A 21,193-nucleotide genomic window follows, 5' to 3' on the forward strand; every position below is an offset into this window, starting at 1 on the left:
AAAGCACTCTGTTACTGGCCAGCAATTTTCTTAGAGAAAAAAAATTTGAAGTACTATCAACAGCATAATTCTCAACTGCAGAGCCTACCCATACCTCTGTGATATCTCTTTTTACAGTAATATGAAATAAGAATCAGTATAAGGATTATAAAATACACATGGTAACATTGCTTAAACTTTCTACTTAAGGTATTCCTTATGGGGAAGGGAAGGGAAGGGAAGGGAAGGGAAGGGAAGGGAAGGGAAGGGAAGGAAATATATTTGGCAAAGGAATGAAGATTTGTAGAACTCATTAGGTCATGACTTCGAGCACAGTAGCTATGAGGAAAAAAACTTCAGAAACTTTGAGCAACTGCAGAATTACCTTTAACTGCAGGTATTTTGGAACCTGGTATAAAGACCATGGTAATGACAGTTAGCTTTGGAGCTCTCTTTGCAACCCCTCTTGCAGCTCAGCAGATGTGATGAGTGTCGGTGGCTCAGGCAGTGACCAAACCCACGATCTGACGAGGACGTTAGGCAGCATGAACAACGTCAGCCAGCCTGTGTGTTTTGTTAAGGATGGTGCTGGTTGGCTCCTCAGCCTTCCACCAAATTAGGGGAAGGTGCGTGCTCTCAGGCAGTACAGGGCTGTGTGACACCCAAATACAGATAGCAGCAATAGTTGTGAGATCAGAACACTGCCAGAAACGAAGGAAAAGTTTTATGTGAATACACTCATTTTAACTATGTGTTATAAACATTACCAAACGAAATAGTAAGCTTATCATGTTTGATAACTGAGAGGTGCCTGCAGATCAAACGTTGTTTCTTCACTACCTTTTTTAGAAAATTTTGTTTAGTATATTTCAGCTCTTACAATTTTCATTAGTAAAATCAGAACATCAAAAAGACACAACTGAAAGAGGGTAAAGACGAGTGGCATGTAACAGCAGAACTCCTCTCTCCCTTTTCCTTCCTTTCCCCTTTTCTTCCTCCCCCCTTTTCCTTCCTTTCCCCTGTTCTTCTCTCTTTCCCTCCACCAGGAACCCACCGTCTCTCCCCCCGCCCCCTCCCCTCGGGCCGCCTGACGCGCAGCAAACTTTCCGTCCCCCGCGCCGCCTCCCGGGGCAGCGGTTGACATAGTAACCCCTCGCCGGTCTCGGCGGGGCCCTCCGTACCGCCCGCCCTCCGCCGGGGGACGCGGAGCCGTGAGGAGCGGGAAGGGCGGCGCGGTGGAGCCCGCGAGCGCTGAGGGAGCCGGCGGGAGCCCGCGGCCCCGGGCACAGCTGCGGGACACCATGAGCCAAACGCAGCCCTACGGCCCTCGGAACGGCGGCTCCCCCGCGGCCGGCGCCCGGCGGAACGACAGCCAGGACTACCTGCTGCTGGACGCCGAGCCGAGCGAGGACAGCGCGCTGCCGCCCTACGCCTTCTACCCCGTGTGAGTGCCGGGGGTCGCGGCTGGGGGAGCGGGACCGCCGCTGAGCCGAGCGGGCTGCGATCGCGCCGCTCTGGTTCGCAATTAGCGCTGCTTGATGGGGCTGGTACAGCGCGGAAATGTTAACTTCTGGGAGCGGTGTTCCCGCATCGCGGCAGCGTTCGCCAAGCCCTCGTCTCCTTAGAGCGTGTTGTCCCGGTCGTTCGGCCCCGTGGGATGGGGCTTCCTAAGTTTTGCTGGGTAGCTGATCTCGTGTGAAGTCAGGCGCACGAGCATACGCAGTGAGGACTAAATGGAACACAAATAACGAAGGTTTCGGCAACGGCAGCTGTTAAAATCCGGGTCAGCTGGCGTTCAACGTTCAGAGCCGCTCCGGTTCCGTGCTGTCCGGTGCCGCTGTGCCCGGCACCGCGCGGTTAACAACAGTGAGGGTTCTCTGCTGTGCTGCTCCAAGTGTCTCTAAATCTGTGTGGTCATTAGCTATAATAGACTGTTACTGTACAGCGGGCTTAAACCCCACATCAGAATATATGAAAGCAGCTGATGAGTGGTTTCCTGAGAAAAACTGAATGGTGATTAATTAGTACAGGGTCTGACTAGATGGACTTCAGCTCTGAAGCGTTCTTTGGCTGTGTACTCATTCAGAATGGTTGTACAGCTGTGATACATCTTCAGCAGGGTCTATTGTGATAGGACAACTGGAAATGGTTCCAAACTAAAAGAGGGGAGATTTAGACAGAATTTAAGGGGAAAAATGTTTTATGATAAGAGTAGTAAAGCACTGGGACGGGTTGCCCACAGATACGGTGGATGTCCCATCCCTGGAGATGTTGAAGGGCAGGCAGCAGCCTGCTCTAACTGTAGGTGTCCTTGTTCATTGCGGGGGACTTGGATTAAATGACCTTTAAAGGTCCCTTCCAACTAAAATGATTCTATGATTCTGCAGTGCTATGATTCTATGTTTCCACGATCTTGCTTAAATGTTTTAAATAGTGTCTTAAAACAAGATCTGCAAGAGGTGTGGGCTGCAGGCATTTTCACTTCGTCAGTATCAGCCCATGCCAGCAGCTCTTGGTCCAGCACACAGGTGTGGAGATCACTTCTCCTCATCTCTGAATGGCTTTGAGGGAAGCCAACGTCCTAATCAAGTTGCTCTGTCGAGCTTCAGTAGCACTAAATGCATACATCTGTCTCAGGTTATGTCATGCCAAGGTCTTAGTGATTGACTGTGCTTTGCAGGTAGGTTTCGGACCCTGATGTTTCTCCCTCTCAGAAGTGTTTCCATCAGTCTTTAAGACCAAACAGATGCTACCTTATCTAAGGGTGGATGTAACTTTGAGGACTGTGCCTCTTTCAAATTCATCTGTAGTTGTTACCAAGAAGAATCCTTGAGAGAACCTTGATGTTGCTACTCTTGTTTTTCAGTTGCACAGTAAGCATGGGGAAGCTGTGGTTTGTGGGCTTCTCATCTTCTAAGAAGACACTTAGGGCAGCTGTAGACAATGTCTGCACAGGACCAAGGAGGACTTCTTAGGCTGTCAAGGATGAATACAATGATTATGGGCTCCTGTAGGACATAGCAATTACTAAGTGTAGGTTCTGAATTTTATACTGCCTAAAGTAACCACCTGTACTGAGTTGGACTCGATGATCCTTGGGGGTCCCTTTCAACTTCGGATATTCTAAGTTTTTCCTATTTTTTTTTTTTTTCTTTTTTCTCTTTTTTTTTCTTTTCTTCTTCTCCCCCCCTTCCCCGTCATGATTAAATACTTTCTGCATATCTCTGTGTTGAGCCAGAACCAAAACCAATTAGTTTTACCAGTGGCCTTCACATGGCTGAGAACAAGATCAGATGGACTGTGTTTAGGATGTACGATTTATAACCTTTGTGATCTGCGTGCAATAAGAATACTTCTTTTTGCTTCCTTTTTTTGCTTCATTTTTCAAATGACTGGTATTTCATGATGTTGTTATGGTAAAGTATATTATATGACCCTACCTTATATCCATAGAATCATAAGGTCTCTGGAGATCCTGAATGTACTACCAATGAAAAGACTGTATTACCCAGACAAATAGGGTACGTAAAATCAGTGCTTCACTTGCTGTGAGTTTAACTGGGCTCAATGTGCATATCCTATTAAGTCTGGCCGTACATAGGTGATTGGTGTTTATTCTTTAGCTACTTCTCCAGACCTGTGGTGGCCTAGGAACTGATCATGCTGTGAGGTGCCAGCTTTTTCTGTGAAAATGCTTGTAGGAATCTTTGGTGGTCATTGGGTTAGGTTTGGTGTAGTCTGTCCATTGAGACAGAGCTGTATGTCACCTGAACGTGGATATTATGTCTATGCTTAAAAGCGAGCACATGAAAATAACCCTTCAGATTACACCAGCTGGTGTTTTAAAATGTTTTAACTAAAGCTGCTTGCATTTCACTTCCATTATTTCTTGGTGCATCCAATTGCTATGGATATTTTTTTTAAACTAACTGGAAAATGATGGGCATCATTTGCACATGTAAAAATGCCCAAGGAACATCTTGTATGATGGTGATTAATGCAGAACAGGAATGCAGAGTACAGCTGAGGTCCAGAAGATCTGCAGTGTGCCTCCTCTCCATTGTTATGAGAGGGTAACACACGTAGTGGTGTAACATGGCATGAGGTGGCTCCTACTTAAACTGTGGGCTGATACCAAGGAGGAGCTTCATGCATAGTCATTTAGTGCTTATGCTGACTTAACTGCATGTGTTGTTTCTAGAACATGTTTTTCATGCATCTCTTTGACACTGCCTTGAATCATGTAGTTTCTGGATTTTAAAATTAATATTTTAAGAGAACTATTTCTTGTATGTGCTGCTAAAGCCCTAATCCATCAATTACTACCACTTTAGTTCAGTGATGTTACTCCTGAGCCTTCATATACACTCCTTTTGTAAAAGGAAATGACTGTTTAATAAAACATCAAGTTTGCCTTTTTTTTTTTGTTGTTTGAGAAGATTTTTTAGATGGTTCATTAATTTTATAGTTATATTAAAATAGGAATAATTGCCTGTGATCAGCCTGATTGGCATGGTGGTGTATCAGTGAGTTCAACAGCATAGATTTATTGTTTTTGTTTACATTTAGATTGAGACAGTGTAAATACTTTCACGTATTTGTGTGTATGTATACTTAAATACTTAGTAGTAAATGATTATTAATGTAATGCTTAATCACTAAATTGCATGTAAATTGGAAAAATATTTGAAACACTGTCCTGTCACTGTTAACTGACTCTGTGAGTAGCAAGAGACCTGACAGAATTACTTACATATTTGAGGCTTTCTCTGACTTTCTGTACTTTTACATAACATCATAGGTCGTATTGAATGAATAGGATCAGCACCACCCTTTCCAAAGAACAGCTTTACCATGTCTGGGTTAGGTACTACTTTCCTGTGTACAAGACTTCAGCAAGAGGGTCTAGTGGGAATTTGTGTTGAAATATCATGCTTTTCAGAACCTTGCTAGGAAAGACACTTCTCAGGCAATTTGCAGAATGATTTCCAAAATGTAATGTTACTTTCTTAGGAATGTAATAATTGTGTATTAAAAATGTTATGTAAGGAAACACTCTTTCTAGTAGACTTCTTCCATCTAGTTATTAAACCTGCTCTCCAATTGTTGAAAAATGCATTACCACATGTAAGTCAGAAGATCACCTGCTGAAGTACAAAAATGTGCATAAATTCTCCCTGTTTTGCAAATAGTTCATGGGTAAAAAAACCCAGTTTTGTACTTGAAAAAATGATGGCAAGTGCATTTTCAGCTCTTAGCCCAACTCTGAGCACTGATATGCAGCGGAATTTGAAAATTGACAGTATTTGTGTCAACTTTCCTTCTGGAAACGTGGTATTGAAGAATAAATTGCTGGCATACAAAGGTAGTCAGAATGCACTCATGCACTCAGACATCTGATTGTATTACTTATATATATTTTGAAATATTTTGTGTTGTGAAGAGAAATATATTTTCTCATACATGTGAAGAAGCACAATTAGGCATTAAAATGTTGGTTGTAAATTAAACAAGGCACACAAATTATTGAATGAAAGTAGGGAAGAAAAAGATTCTGATATTCATAACTGCCTTGAGGTGCAGATTATTTCTCAGCTTATAAATAGTGGTTTTAAAATCAAATGTTTCTTGACATTATTAAGGCCAGTGTATGCTCTAAACCACTTCCTCCGTTAAATAATACACTACGTAATTTCTTTTCTGCCTGCAGTATGAGGATTTCTGCTGTTGACAAAAATGATAGCATCATTTTTGTCTGCAGCCTCAACTCTCTTACTTGAAATGACCTGTAAAATTATCTTCCAGACTCTTCATTAGACATAATCTCTTTGGGGAGCAGGGTGCAGTGTGGCAGCTGTGTTTCAGAACTAGTCCCTTTGCTGAGATCCTACATCCTTTCAAAATCTCTTTCAATAGTTTCATTGACAGTATGAAGATACGGATCTGTTGATAGTGGGTAATGCTGTAGCTTAACCATGCAGCTTAATCCATAAAGCGAACAAAGCTGGCCAGGGATGGGGAGCAGGTTGGTTGTCTTCAAAATACTCTCTTCAAGTATGTCCCTAGAGCACTTTATTTCATAGATGGAGGTTTCTCTTGGGGTTGTTCTATGCTTTCAAGCTGCTAGAAATACAGTAAGCTTATGCTGAAAACTGGTACAAGGCCTGAGAATTGCTTCTCAAAGGTGAGCTGAGGCACGTGTTCATTTTTTGGTGAAGACTTAAGTATTTGTTGGGTTTAGTTGCTAGTTGCATATTCATGGTGTATGATCACTAATGTAGCAGTGAATTTCCTTCCATCAACTGCAGTGCCAGAGCAATGACCGTGACAAGACTTCTTCATCAGTTTTGCATGACCTGTAGTAATACTTCTGCAGGGTTATTCAGAATGCCAATTTGATGAGTAAGATCACCAATCTCTGGTTTGCACACCTCTCTTCAGCAATGTAAAAGGAAAAGAACTACTTTCAGATTTGTATAAGCGTTGTATAACTGCATTCCTGCACCATGACCTGTAACCAAGGCCATTTCCTGGGGTTCTGTTTGTAGAAGTCCTATATGGGTCTCGTCCCTTGTGGGTCTTGCTGGGTGGTTGCCCAAAAATCTGTGACAGTTCAGTGTATTCCTGTGAATCATCAACTCCTCTGATCCAAATCAGATTGTAAATAAATGAATAAATAATTCATGAATCAAGCATCTTGCATTTCAGTGAGATCCAACTCCATTTATTGAACTGAATCCGGGAGCAAGAAAGCTGTAGCCTCACAACAACCTTAGAGCTACATACCCAGCACTCATTGAACACTTCTGTGAACATCAGAAACCTTTCACAGACTTTCTGAGGTCTGCTTTTGGCTTCTTTGGTGAGGAGTCTAGGAACATTATGATCCATGGATTGGATGCTCTGTCCCTGGAAACACTAAAGGTCAGGCTGAAGGGGGCTCCGAGCACCTGACTGACCTGTTTGGAGCAGGATGCTGTTGTTGTATGGCAGATTCACACATGCAATTATTTCTGCCTCGCTCGAGTGCTTAAATGATGGGTTTATGGCAGTGCTGTTTACTGGCTTGTATCATGGTGATGATGTAATGCCTAATGGTGATGACTGTTAGAAAAATAGCATTTTGTAGCTGAAATTTGCTATATCAAGTAGTGCTCTTGTGGGGTACCTACCACAAGTACAAATGGGAAGATAAACTTGAAACAAGGGACAAAATACTTGAACTAAACACCTTGCTTGTGATCAGCTGAAATTAGTTTAAGAAAGAACACCGCTAGTTCGTAATAGTCTCTGTTGTTTTGTTTTTACAGTACATTATTAGTCCCCTGTTTATTGCAGAGGAGTTGGGCTAGATGATCTCTAAAGGCCCCTTCCACCTCAAACAATTCTGTGATTCTCTGATACTCATCAGAAAGAAAAAGGTAGGTTTGTGGGTCACTATGATGAAGTTACTGAAAAAGTAATAGTTACCTCCCCATGGGAACTAATTTTATGAAATTGGAGACTTTCCATTTCATCCATTTAATTCATTTCCTCCAAGTCACTCATTGGATTTGTGTGAGGAAGGTGGAATAGTGGTAAAATAACATGTATGATGTGTACAACACATTTTCGTTGCCAACACTAGTAACAAGTGTCCTCTTTGTGTAACATCCTCCAGCAGCATTTGCCACTGCAGGAGCTGTGGGTTATAGAAACTGGCTCCTGCAAGTGATCAGTATCCCCAAGTACCAGCAAATTTGCATGGTGAGTCTACCACATCAAGCCAAGTTGAGATGTTTGAGTTCAGCAAACATGGGCAAAAGAAAATTTTGGCAGTTAAACTATATTCATCACTTTCTATGGTTTCTTACATCAAACTGGCACAGTATGTGGCAGTGACTTAGCAAAGGGCTGGAATTTGAAAGTGCATAACATTAGACTTGTATACATGTTTGCATACAGACATACTCGTGAGTGTAGACATGTGCATGACATCTGTTCAACAGGAGGCTTAAAGCATTTGGCTTGATAAGATGCATTTAAGTGGTAGTTTTGATACTGAAATGTGAACAAAAAGCTTAGTGATAATTAAATTGCATTCAGTGTTCTGTGGGATAGATTTAAGGTTTTATCTTGCAGTAGAATAATTATTTGCTAAGCAGTGACAATTTAAATTCACAGTCAAATTATTTTTAGCAAAATAGAAGTCATGGAATATGATGTGAAGATAAATAATGCAAATTGGGGTTTATTTTCTGTATCCATTTCTCCACAACTACGCTTTTTTGGTACCAGTTTCTTAAAAGTGACAGCACAGCTTTCTTATCTCACCAACGTGATATATGTAAATAGGCATTTGTCAATATTAAAAAAAAATAAGCTTTTTGAGATGTGAGGTTGGGTACAAAACCCACAAGCAAGTGGAACACCAATGCACATCAAGAATTGTCATCTTGGGTGCATTCTCCAAGTTCTGGGGGGAGGGGTGGGGCTGGTGTGGGTGGCTTGCTTTCTGTAGCACAGGAACTTCATTTTGGTAAAGAAATAAAAAATCAACTAATTTGAACAAAGCAACAGTGTTGTGGATGTGGATTTGCGGGGTGAAACCTTTCCTGTTGATGGCCTGCTTTCTTTTAACGTGGGATTGTAGTCATGAAATACAAGTGACAAATAGTAATAATAACAGTAGTTGTGAATCAGTGAGTAGATGTGATATCTGCCTCTTTGTTCAAACATTCCTTCAGTCATGCCATTAGTTAACATGCCACTGTTAACATCAACACATAATGAAATTTATTAAACCAGAACCAACCTGAGCTTGTCCGTAGCCAGCTAAGAAGAATGTGGCCTGAGTTATTCTTTTTTGCCCTTTGAAATTAAGTTATGGTTTTGATGTCAATGTTTGCCTTAGTGAAAAAATGAAAGAACTGGAGTTTTAAAATAATTTGTTATGTTGGCCTTTCTTGTGCAGGTGGAAGGAAGGATGATGAGCCAAAGGATAATGCTGTATGCAGATTGCATGGAAAAAAAGACCAACAAGACAGAATACTGATTGCAAAGTTTGATGATGCAGCATTGTTAGTTTCAAAGAATATTCAGACTGAGAAATTATTATGAAACTCGTCTGCTGCTTTGGTACTAAATTTTGAATAAAGCAGTGCCTCTCTTAAAATGACATCAAGTATTCATTTAAGCCCTGATCTCACTGAAGGTAGTAGGAGTTTTGCTGGGTAGCCCAAATGTTTAGCAGGCTTATGTTGAGAATCAGCTGCTAGAACAGATTTACACTACTCTACAACCTCTGAGCTGCATGGGAGACTTCCTGATCAGGCTTTTGGTCGTTCCTTTAAAAAAGAGGATCCTTGCTTTAGCCATGGTCATGCAAGCAGACTTTTCAACTCACAGCTGGGAGCAAGGAGGCATTAAAAAGGCTACCAGCAGCCACAGACATCTTGACTCCTCTTTAATTTTTTTAATTTTTTTTTTCATATTGTGGTCAGCATAACTAGCAAGTAGGCCTGTGCGCAGCTAGCTGACAATCTGGACTGCAGTGCTGATCTGTTGCCTCTCGTCTCCTTTTGGTGCTACTTCACATGGAAGTTCAGTGGCTCTGATGGCTGATTTCCTCTAGGCCCATGCTGGATTTCACCACATTCTGGCTATTATAGCTGACTGCCTTAGAAGTCTTTCAGAATGGAAGATTCTCACATCTTTAAGAAGTGATTTATGTTCTTTCTCTTCTGTAAGATTTTTGTTTGTGGCATACATATTGCACATGTTCTATACGTGATTTTTCTCTCCTTTTTTAGAACAGGTAGCTGCATCAGATTGCTCAGCTTTGTTAGACCTACCCTCTGTACACATCTGCTTGCCAAGTGGTAGCAACTCATTGCTCAGCACTTCTTGTAAGGCTGCTTTGCCTGTTACAGACACAGTGCATGCAGTCCAGCTGTCAGAATGCCAAATGCTGGGCACTTGGCAGCTGGGTGAGATTCTTAGGGCAACAGCATTTTAAATCATGACCGTGTCAATTATTAACACTTCTGCAGCACCCATCCTATTGCAGGATCAAGTAACAGTGGTAATAGCCATGTGCGCATGTGAATGAGGTTGTAGAGCCTCCTTCTCTGGAAATGTTCAAAACCCATCTCGATACTTTCCCATATGACCTGCTGTAGAGAACCCGAGATTGGACTTGATGATGTCTAGAGGTCCCTTCCTATGCCTGTAAGTCTGTGGTTCTGTGTGATTCTGTGAAACCAGACAATAATTTTAACAGAGGTGCAGTTTGTAGAAGGATGCTTTGGAACCTGGCATCACAAAGCTCAGGAAGTCTGTGCTGCTGAAACTCTGCAAAATCTTTCCTCTGCTCATCACAAGGTGGGAAGGTGCCCTGCCTTCTGGTTCCCCCCTGAGCCCTTCACACCTCTGATTTTGCAGTGGGGAAGGTGCCTGACTGTCTGACCTGTTAGCATCTGTCCCACGTATAGCAATACAAGCAGCTCTGAGAGCCAGCAAGAGCAGTTCTAACTCCCAAACCCTATCAGGTGTAGAACCTAGTGCCAATCATAAACAGTGGATTGCATTTTTTTTCTTAACCATTTGCAGTAGTGGCAATTCATGTGCCAATATTTACGGTCAAATTCCATGAATTTCTAATCATGTTTAGTGATTTATATAGGATCAGATCCATTGTACTGTTCTTTTCATGTTGATAATCATTTCCAACAGCACAATGAACCTTGTTCACAATGGAAGTTGTTCTTAACCAGATGTTTTTCTTGTTCAAAGACCACAAATGAGTTTTCCCTTCCATTTAGCAATGCCATAGTTGATTTTCTGTATTAGTTTAGTTCTGCTCTACTGATTTTTGTTTTTAAGCATTATTTCCTTAAGCTAATTTAAAATTGCTTTCAGTTTCAGAGTATTTTCTTAAGTTTATTAATGAAATGTCATAAGTACCATGATTTTGTCGTTGGTTATCTGTACTTGTGAGATTGGTTGGAACTGAAGACACACATGAGTTGAAGATACATTTTTATTCTTTTTTCCTGCTAGATTCATTGATCTGTAGTTAATTGCAGTAATTAACTATATTAACCAAATGTATTAAATAGAAAAAGACTTTGAAATTGTAATTTAAATTTGTGGAAATTTTATGACAGGCACAATGAAGGAGATAAGATTTTTATAAATTTGCATAAACATCCAGTGTACTCGTTGCACTTATTTAAAGGAAATCCAGTGCACCAAGAATTCCTGAGCCTCTTTTTAGCTCTGAAATGGAGGGCAAATATATACATTCATGGATGGTGATGAGCTGCTGGCACAGGCTGCCCAGAGAAACTGTGGGTGCCTCATCCCCAGAGGTATTCAAGCTCAGGTTGGAAGGGGCCCCTGGCAGTCTGACCTGGTAGGTGGCAGCCCTTCCCGTGGCAGGAGGGTGGTAACTAGATAATCTTTGAGGTCTGTTCCAACCCAAGTCATTCAGTGATTCTGCGATCTCTCACTGCATGCCCACTTCCTCTCTTTTGCATTCTTAACATAGACTAGGATGTATTCTAGCTCTGTATAGGACCAACTTGTACCAGGGAGGTGAAATTAAATCAATTCTAGTGCAGCAGGATATTTGAAGATACTTGCAGTAAAACTTTTAAAATTTCCACTGAGACATTTAAGTCCTGCTCCAACTAAGTTATCTGACAGATCAGATGTGAAAAGCATGCTGCTGGTTGGCAGCAATTACTCTTCCTCTCTGTACCCCTCCTTTTCTTCTATCTCTTAGAACAAAATTTCCTATTAATTTATCAAAACTGCTTGGGAAGACTGCCGTCTTCTTAGCTTTCTCGAGTGAACTTTGGAGTCTTATTTCCCCTTGCAATTTTCCTTTGTGTCTCTGCATTAAAACCTGAATTAAAGAATGCAGTGGCCATTAACAAAAATTGCATGTAAGCATGGTAATGCTAATGAGAGTTAGTTAGTATACTTTCATTTTTAGGTAGATGGGATGAAATTTTCCCTGACATTTTATATAGCCTCACTTCAGTATTCTCACTTCAGAATCTTAAAAAACTGCACAACATCAAAGCCATTGGGAAGTTGGTCCACAGCCCATGTTACTGCTTTGAGGCACAGGAAGGCCAGCAAAGCTGTCAGAGTCTGTAACAGACTGATTGCCCAGGATAGATGAAGGAAGTACAGCAAGATGGAAGAAGGAAGAATAGCAAGGGTCTTGGACTGGCATCTCATAACAAAGAAAATTAGACTGGGAGAGAAATGTTAAGTGTCCGAAGGAAAGGTCTACATTACGTAAAACATTTTGGAGAGAGCTACTAACAAAAGAGACTGCAATAACTGAGCCAGGGTCTGCAGACAAAAGCTGGGGTCTCAGAATGAACACTCCTTGCTGTACGAAGCAGTAAAAGTGAATGTTTATGCTTTTCTTCAGAAAAGAGTTTTAGAGGATTAGGTCAGAAAGTTACGTAATCCATTAGCAGCATATGATAGATAAACAGAAATAGATGTGACAGTGAAATTTTGGCACTGCTTTGTATGATAAAATAATAATGCTCTTACCTAACAGGTTGATATATAAAATATATGCTGGGATTTCTTACCCCGCAGCCACTTCCAGCCTAAAATCAGCAACAGAGTTGAAAAACAGGTCTTGAGGGGAAGGGAAGCTGAAAAAAGAATTTGTACAAAGATTAAAGGGACAGCAAAGCTAATGACTCTGATCTTACTAAACTGTCTGAGGATCTTTAATGACCTGAGGTTTCTGTGTTATTGATTTTTGCATCACATCAGAAAAGCAGCAGAAATCTCCATATCTCTCAGTGGGAGCACTTGATAATACCTTATAGGGAGATTAACCAGGTTCAGCTTCTGCAAGATTTCTGACCTGCCTGCAGGAATTGATGGGGAAATCATTGGTGCAGGGATGGCTGCACTGTTGTGTGTACGTGCCTGTCACTGGACTTGGCTCCTACTACTGGCATGCAAACATCAGTACATTCAGAGGGTCAGAAGTTGCATGGATGTACATGAAGAAGAGGAGGGCTCACCAATAGGAAATACGGTGCAGCGCCTATCTGGATTTTGTTCTTATTGAAACTTGAAGAGAATGTTGGAGGGCTGGTGCATGTGCAGGTATTGCCCCAAGAACAATATATGTGCTTATATGAAGGTGCAGGACCTTACAAGCGCTCCTGGAGCTAATAATGTGGGAACAAATTCTGATTGCTTTGTGTTCCTGAGCTTTACCTCTGTTGGAAGCAGATTTCATGAGTTTTGAAATTCTAGATTAGTTTCTACATATTGCATATTGTGGATCAAACATAATATAATTAACAGAAATTCCACACTTATCTATGGTTTGTTTTCAAATCCTACATCAGTTAGTAACAATGTCAGGAACACTAGCATTTCATTTTCTTTTGATTTCTACATGGAGTTTGTTGGAATGTGGAAATCCTGCTGGTACCTGCTTTCATCTCTGTGGCAGTCTGATATTTTCTCTTAGTTTAAGACTGCTGCTTGGGTGACAGAAAGGCAGCAGATGTAGGAGAGGCTGAGGAGTTTGTCTGAGACTGAGCAGCCAGCTTCATTGTGTGAGCTCCTTCCACTCTGCACGGAAGATACAGGCCCTTCCAGAGGATGGCTCCTCGGGTCTGTGCCAGGATGGGGTGAATCACACTGGTGGCTAAAGTGTTGTAGAATGACTGTTGATGAATGGAGCATCTGTAAGTCACAATGTGCAGATGTACTGCTGCTGACTTGATGAGTTTTGTATGCCTGTGTGGAGAATATTATCCTTGGTTTCTGTTGTCTCTGAATGTGAATCTGTGAATTTAATCTTCTTTTTGTATGCTTTGTAGTGTAGCTCAGGGATGATAACTTAAATATGGAAGATGATGTAGATTTCAGAAATGATAAATAAATCATATGCAGTGAAAAAACTGCACATAATGCTTTGACTGAGGCTAAACTGACATATATGTATATGGACGGATTTTCTTGTTCTTGCCTACTGAACTATAGAACACTTAGACTGACTTATTTTTGGAGGAAGAAGTAAGAATTACAAGGGATATTTTTCATATTAATTGCCTGCACTTCATTAGGGAACAGAGGCAGGAAGAACAGATACTAATAGCTTTATTCTTTCACAGCAGTACTTTTGCCTATAATTTTAAATTCAAATATGAGCCAAGTAATTAAGAGCTTGACCTTTCATTTTCATTAACTTCCAATATACAAAAGTCTTAAATGTGATGAACTTTAAAACATAACAACATATTCAATCAACATCAGAGAAGATTTTGCAGAATTTCACCTGACTCTCCCCTTGGTCAGCATGGATGAAGGAGAAATGGTAGTAGTGACATAAGTGTCTCAGAATAGAATTTCTTACAATTAAGGCTGTTTACCAGCATTCTGTGATGTCAGATCACATTCTCCCCTCTGAATTATACTCATGGCTCACTGACATCACCTTTATTTAATTTAATGCTTCTGTAGTCAGAGTGCAGCCTCGCACAGGGTAAATTTGGGAATGTTCCTCAGTCGGAATGAGGATTTTTTTCTGCCATTTTTTTAGGTGATAAAATAGAAACTATACAAATTCACATAATGTTTACACAGGAGACAGGAACATTGACTAAGAAAAAAATGAAAATCTGAATTTTCAATGTCATGGTGATCTGAAAATTCATCCAAAATTATTGTCCTCCATCCAGAAATAATTTACATGAGTAGATATTTTTTTAATTCAAGTGGCTTGTGGGTGCCCTGGGAATTTAAGGAAGGATGCTGCCATGGTGCCCACTGTAGATTGCAGGAAAGCATGCTATTTTATCCTCAAGGCTGAAAGGCACCTGAGATAAATGTCTCTCTTACAGACATGAAGGCAGTTTTAGGGAGACAGAATTGCATGAGAGATGCAGCAGCAAATTATCTTTTTTGGTTGAGAAGTAACTTATAAATATTTATACCTTTTGGAGGGGAATAATTCTTTTTTAAATATATCAGTATTATACTGGGAGAGGGGAAATATTGTCCCAGGTAGGAATTTCTGGCCAGATAGCCCTGGGACAGCAGCACAATGTGGTTGGCTGCCTTTCCTCTTAAGAAAAATGGTGCAAGATTTGGAGCTCGGAATATATCTGAATATTCACAGAATCACAGATCACAGAATCACCCGGGTTGGAAGGGACCTCAAGGATCATGTAGTTCCAACCCCCCTGCCTAGCAGGGCCACCAAACACACACATTCAGATCAGGTTGCCCAGGACCCCGTCCAACCTGGCCTTGAACACGTCCAAGGACGGGGCATCCACAACCTCCCTGGGCAGCCATTCCAGGGCCTAACCACTCTCCTTGTAAAGAACTTCCCCCTCACATCCAACCTAAATCTTCCCTCCTTCAACTTGGATCCATTTCCCCTAGTCCTGCGTATCCTTCACCTCGAGCGCTCAGGCTGGCTCAGCAGCAGGCTGCTGCCTCCTGAGTTGTAAGGAACGTAGCAATGACTTACTCTGAGGTGTGCTGTGGAGTGTCTGGATCTGGTCCTGAGTTTGTATTGCTCTACTAATGACTACTAATTACATTACAAAAAAAAAAAAAAAAAAAAAGGAAAAAAGGGTGCAAAAAATGGTGGAATTTGAAGGTATGAAGAAAATGAGGGATATAGAAAATAAGAAGAGTGACTTTTATTACAACCTGTCTACAATCATCAGTCAACATAATTCTAAAAATTCAAGGTAAATTTCAGAATGCAACAAAGCCAGCTGAGAGGATGCATTTTCTTCACCATGGAACTTTAGTTTGCCCAGGCACTTAACTTTGCACAGTGGAGAATAGGGACGGGGAAAGTATTTACATGATATTTCTTGTGCACAGCATCTAGATAAATGATATATTGAGTAGGCTTCTTTCATATTCAAGAGATAACTTCTACAAGGGAGTGACTTACTGTTCTCAACTCTTCTACACTAACTGTTACTCTAGAGAGTAGGTTTACCACTCGCAAAAGGATCATGGGAAGAAAAAATTTGTAGGTAAACAAAAATTGCAAGTAAAGCACTGCAAATTCTTTTTTTTTTTTTTTTTCTCATTTGGGATTATCACCTTGTAGATTTGGCAAAACAGAAAAAAAATAATCATTTTTCCAGTACAGAATATATATGACTTCTTGTTTTCCATTTTTCCAGGTCCTGTGTAAAAGTGAAAGCTGCGTAAGTCTGGGATTTCTGTTCACTTGAGAAGTTATTATTTTCATATTTGCTTTCATACTAGATTAGTTATAAAGTTAAAAATTCCCTTTTTTTCTCCCCCCAAATACGCTAGAAAAATCTCTTCTCAGAAATGTTCACCATTTATTCTTTGATCAGATTGTTTCAAATGTCTGAAGTAAAAATATTTGGTTTTGCTTTGTTGAAGCCACCTGCAAATCATGAGTTACTCAGTTCAATATTAATTGCTTTTGCTTCTTCCCCCATAGCAGATTGTAGAGTGGAAGGTTTCAGGCCTCCTGTAGCACATGTGTGGCTTGTCTCCCAGGGCATACGGCAGAATTCAGAGCATATCTGTGCTTGTGCATGGCGAGGGTTCCCTGGGGAGACCAGCCCCAATGAGATGGTGGTGGCTGAAGCTACAGTGTGATCTCCTTTCATCACTAAAATTCAGTCAAATGCTCTGTGAAAAAGGCCACTTTAATTCTCATTTCTGCTGGATTAGTTTTACCGTAACAAATATCTGTCCATGCCAAAAACCTGGCGTCTTAAGGTCTTAATTCTGCTACTATACATGGAATTTCACATACAAAATGAACGATTTAAACTCTTATTCTGGTTTGAATAATCAAATTCTCTGCATGTTCATGTTAAGTGATCAAGGTTAATGTTTCTATGTAACTAAAAGGTTTTCATTATACTATGATTGTTGTATAGAGTATGTTGCAAAAATAGAAATAGAAATTCTCTTGATGAAAACAAGAAGTGGGCGAGAAATATGTGCAGTGGGTATTTGCTGTTGTGCTACAGCGGTAGTTCTCCAAAACCTGTGTGTTAATGTGTCAATTCAAATAAATTCAAATAAATGCCTCTCTAGGACATTCATTATATATACCTTTTTTCAGCTTAGAGAATTATTCAGTGGTAGGGTGCATGATTGGAATGTCCAAGACTGAGTTGCAGGACCTGTTTCAACTGAGGCAGAATAGAAATTTCAATCCAGTGCTGACTGAGTTGGCTCAGCAGAAGCTTCTTTAAATTTCACTGATCTTGAGAAAGTATTCAGCTGTTACGAAGTTACAGGAACTGTTAAAGGTATCAATTTACACCATTTATATCTCAAATTAGGTTTCCTTATCACACTTCAGGTCTGAGAAGGGCAAACAACCTTCCCACACACTGGAATTTCTTGCATGACTTGCTTCCAATTCTGTTTTTACAAAGGTTAGGATAGCAAGTAAATTCTTTACATGTAGAAGGGAACAGTAAACATGATTATTATTTCCTTACTATTACAAAGTAATTTTTTAAATAGCAGCAATTACAATGATTATAAGTAAATCAAATACGTTGCCTTTTTTCCCCACATTTTTTGCTTCTTATGTAAGCATGCATTGAAATGATTTATTTCACAATAAATCTTTATCCTGAAGCTGTACTATACTGTTTTCATAGTAGAATTCTCTCTTTTTTTTTTTTTTTTTTTCAAAAAAATAAAATGTTTCTTCAACCTACTTTGCAGCAGATGATGGGTAACATCTACAGAAATAATTGTTCTATCTTTGTTTTCACGGAATTCAGTTTCCGACTATTTCTCTGTTCTTTCTGTTGGATATCACTTTGTTTTTTAAATATATGCTGCCTTGCTTCTTACTTTAATTAACTACATGTCATATTTGCATAATAAAAATGAATACTTCCTGGCACACATGCAGTGAAGTGCTCATTCAGTTCATCACTTTGTTTTCTCTAATACCTTCATTGGTACTGTAAGTGGAAATAACTGGGATCACTGTAGCCAACATAATGTTACCTGTTGTTATGGATGGAGACTAAAGTATGCATGCCTCGCTCATAAGAAGATGAAGGCAGAAAGATATTTATTGATGTAAAATAGATATAATATTGCAATTTGAACATGATGACAGCAACTTAACAAGATTTGAAATGCTCAGATATCCTTGACTATTTGCTGTGCGGAGGGTGGGGGGTGCGTAATGAATCCAAGATCAAACCTTAGCAAAGTTGGTATAGCTTAAAATAATAAATCACTTGTCAGCATTCTGTCAGCAAGGAGTCACCACGTGAATCCAAGTGAATCTCTTTGTAGGTGTAAATTATCCTCTAGAGGTGTCCCTACTTAAGGAGAGATTCTAGTGTGCAGCCAACTGTGTGCAAGAAGGACTTGCAAAGGGGTTCTTAGGCTGCTTACTGTTTATAAAGACGATTGACTCACAGTCATACAACTTAGTTTGGATCTATTGAACTAGGTGTCATCAGTTCTCTGAGCACCCAGTTTCAGACAATATGGTAATCATTAAATGTCTTCCATGAAACCTGTACTGTTATCAGTCCCAAGGACAAGGTCTTTTGCACCTCACTGTATGTACTAGGTCTTGGGCATAGTGACCAGGCTGGGTGGGGGGACAAGGAGTGCACTGTCACACGTTTGTAATTCATACTTTGCCATTTTGTTTTATTGTCAGTTCTGTGCTGTAGAATGTGAGGATTATTATACCACAGACCCTAACTTTTATGCATACTTTCCTTAAAACATGTCCAGACTGGGAAAAGCAATAAAAAGATACTAATAGCTGATATTAATAGTTTTACAAAAAATAAGATGAAAGTATCTGCTTTAGTTTGCTTACCTTTCGCAGCCTGTCTCTGACCAAGGAGGGAGGACAGGAAGGAGCAAGTAAAAATACTGGACTTGTCATGTTTTTCCTCTCACGGGCTTCTCTTTTTAGGGTATTTTATGTTAGTCTTACCATCCTTTTTGTAATTCTCTCTAGCTTTTCCCTTGGAGACAGTTTTTCTGGTTCTTTGACCTTTTTGCTGATATCATACCCCATTGCCTGGGACTACACAACTCTGTTTAAAGTAGTGGTGAAAATTTGCTCTGATTCATTCCAGAAGTGATTCACATCTTTAGGAGACAGGAAAAAGGAAAACAAGACAATCTTGTGATTGTCTGAATTCTGTACCTGTGTTTAACCCTGTGCTCTTATCTTCCCATGCACTTACTGAGCTGTGCAACGGTTGGGTTTAGACACATTCAAAAACTGGTATGAACTCATTACACTATACTCTTGTGATGTGTTTGTTTTCCTTTCATTTATAAATACATATAAACTCATATTTGCATACATGCTCAAAGACATTCCCATCCCCTTCCCTCCCCCTGTTCTGAAAATGCATGGAATAAATGGAATTAAAAGGAATTACTCAGTTTCATTAGGCAACAAAGGCAGTGAAAGCTCAGCAGTCCTCTTGGCATCACCAGCCAGTGCTTGAGTTCTTCTGTCAACATAGTGTAATTTCCCTTCTTATCTGCCAGAGAGGTCTGGGTCTAGATTTTTCTACTTTTACATAGATGTGGACGGTGGGATAAAAATTGGGAGGTGCTTTTCCCTCCCTGACACATAATCTAATTGAGGAGAATTACAGATTTTGAATGTTACAGCATTTGTTATGGTACGGCTAAGTGCCATGCTCCAGCATCTGGAAAACAATTGCAAACATCAACAGAGCAGTTGAGTCAGAGTACGGTGTTTTCAAACAGAACTGAATACACAAATATTTACTGCTTCAGCTTATGTCCGCTATCTGGAAAGGGAACAAGACTTTCTAGCGTTGCTGGCCAGGCAAGGGAAGGGATTGTCAGGCAGGATTGTTGAGCACTGCGTGCAAGTTTGGGCTCACAGTATAAGTACATAAAGCTATCAGCATCCAAAGGAAGGCTACAAAGATGCTGAAGAGTCTAGAGGACCAGGTGTGTGAGGAATGGCTGAGGCCCCTTGGTTTGTTCAGCCTAGAGTGTGAGGGGAGGCCTCATGGCAGCCTGCAGCTCCTCACAGGGAGTGGGAAATAAACATACGCTGATGAGATTGACAGCTGAAGTATAAGGGGTGCGGCATGTGAAATTTTTAAGGCAAATGTACTGTGCTACAGTAATGAAGATGCAATCCCGCAGAATGCTACAAAATCCAGTTTGACAAAAGCAACAGTATGTTTAATAACATAAATGTTAAAAACAGAGAGTACCACAGTTGGCCATCTGTCTTGGCTGTTTTCTGCCTTGTCACAGGTGCTAGCCAGAGGAGACAAAAACCCTGGGTTGGAACTCAGACCAGCAGGGCTAGAGCAGCTTCTGCCTCTTTTTTGCACAGGGGTTCCTTACAGAGAAGACATAGCTTCATGCATGACTAGAAAAATGTGAAAGGGTTGTTAGTAATTTAAAAACATGAGAGTATTACAATATACTTATTTTTTGAAACATTGATCTGGGGTTTAAGACAGCTATTCAATTCAGAAAACACTTGAGGAGGTGATTTAATCTTAAGTGTTTTAATGGAGCTAAATTATATTCTTAAGTGAAAACCACAAAGCTCTTATACTCAACATGCTTTAAATACAGATGAAGAAATGAAAATAATCCATTCTGGTATTTTAATAATTTTATGCTCCTGTAAATACATCTTTTTTCCTAGTTTCACATCTAAGTGAAAAAAACATGAATGGTAGATCCTGTTTGACAAACTTGATTTTGTTCTATGAAAGATGACCTGGTTAGTGGATTATGGTAAGGCTGTTGATGTGGTCTACCTGGACTTCAGTAAAGCCTTTGACACTGTCTCCCACAACATTCTTGTGGAAAAGCTGGCTGCTCATGGTTTGGATGGGCGTATGCTCTGCTGGGTGAAACACTGGCTGGATGGCCAGACCCAAAGAGTTGTGGTCAGTGGAATTAAATCCAGTTGGCTGCCAGTCACGAGCAGTGTCCCGCAGGGCTCAGTACTGGTGCCACTTCTATTTAACATCTTTATTATGGATCTTGATGAGGGGATTGAGTGCACCCTCATTTAGTTCGCAGATGACACCAAGTTGGCAGGGAGTATTGATCTCCTCTCCTCTCCTCTCCTCTCCTCTCCTCTCCTCTCCTCTCCTCTCCTCTCCTCTCCTCTCCTCTCCTCTCCTCTCCTCTCCTCTCCTCTCCT

General features: G+C 40.5%; 1 protein-coding gene across 1 annotated transcript in view; it reads left to right on the forward strand.

Annotated features, from left to right (window-relative positions):
• Positions 1–1,280: 1,280 nt before the first annotated feature.
• The window catches only part of TRPC6 (transient receptor potential cation channel subfamily C member 6), a 97,369-nt gene continuing 77,456 nt past the window's right edge, over positions 1,281–21,193 (forward strand). The window contains exon 1 of the mRNA XM_042839311.1: positions 1,281–1,423. Within this exon, the coding sequence (XP_042695245.1) occupies positions 1,281–1,423 (143 nt within the window). The remainder of the gene's footprint in view (positions 1,424–21,193) is intronic.

The sequence above is a fragment of the Centrocercus urophasianus genome, unplaced genomic scaffold (assembly GCF_019232065.1).
Source record: "Centrocercus urophasianus isolate 14NV4802_14NV808 unplaced genomic scaffold, USGS_Curo_1.0 seq_9, whole genome shotgun sequence".
Lineage (NCBI taxonomy): Eukaryota > Metazoa > Chordata > Aves > Galliformes > Phasianidae > Centrocercus > Centrocercus urophasianus.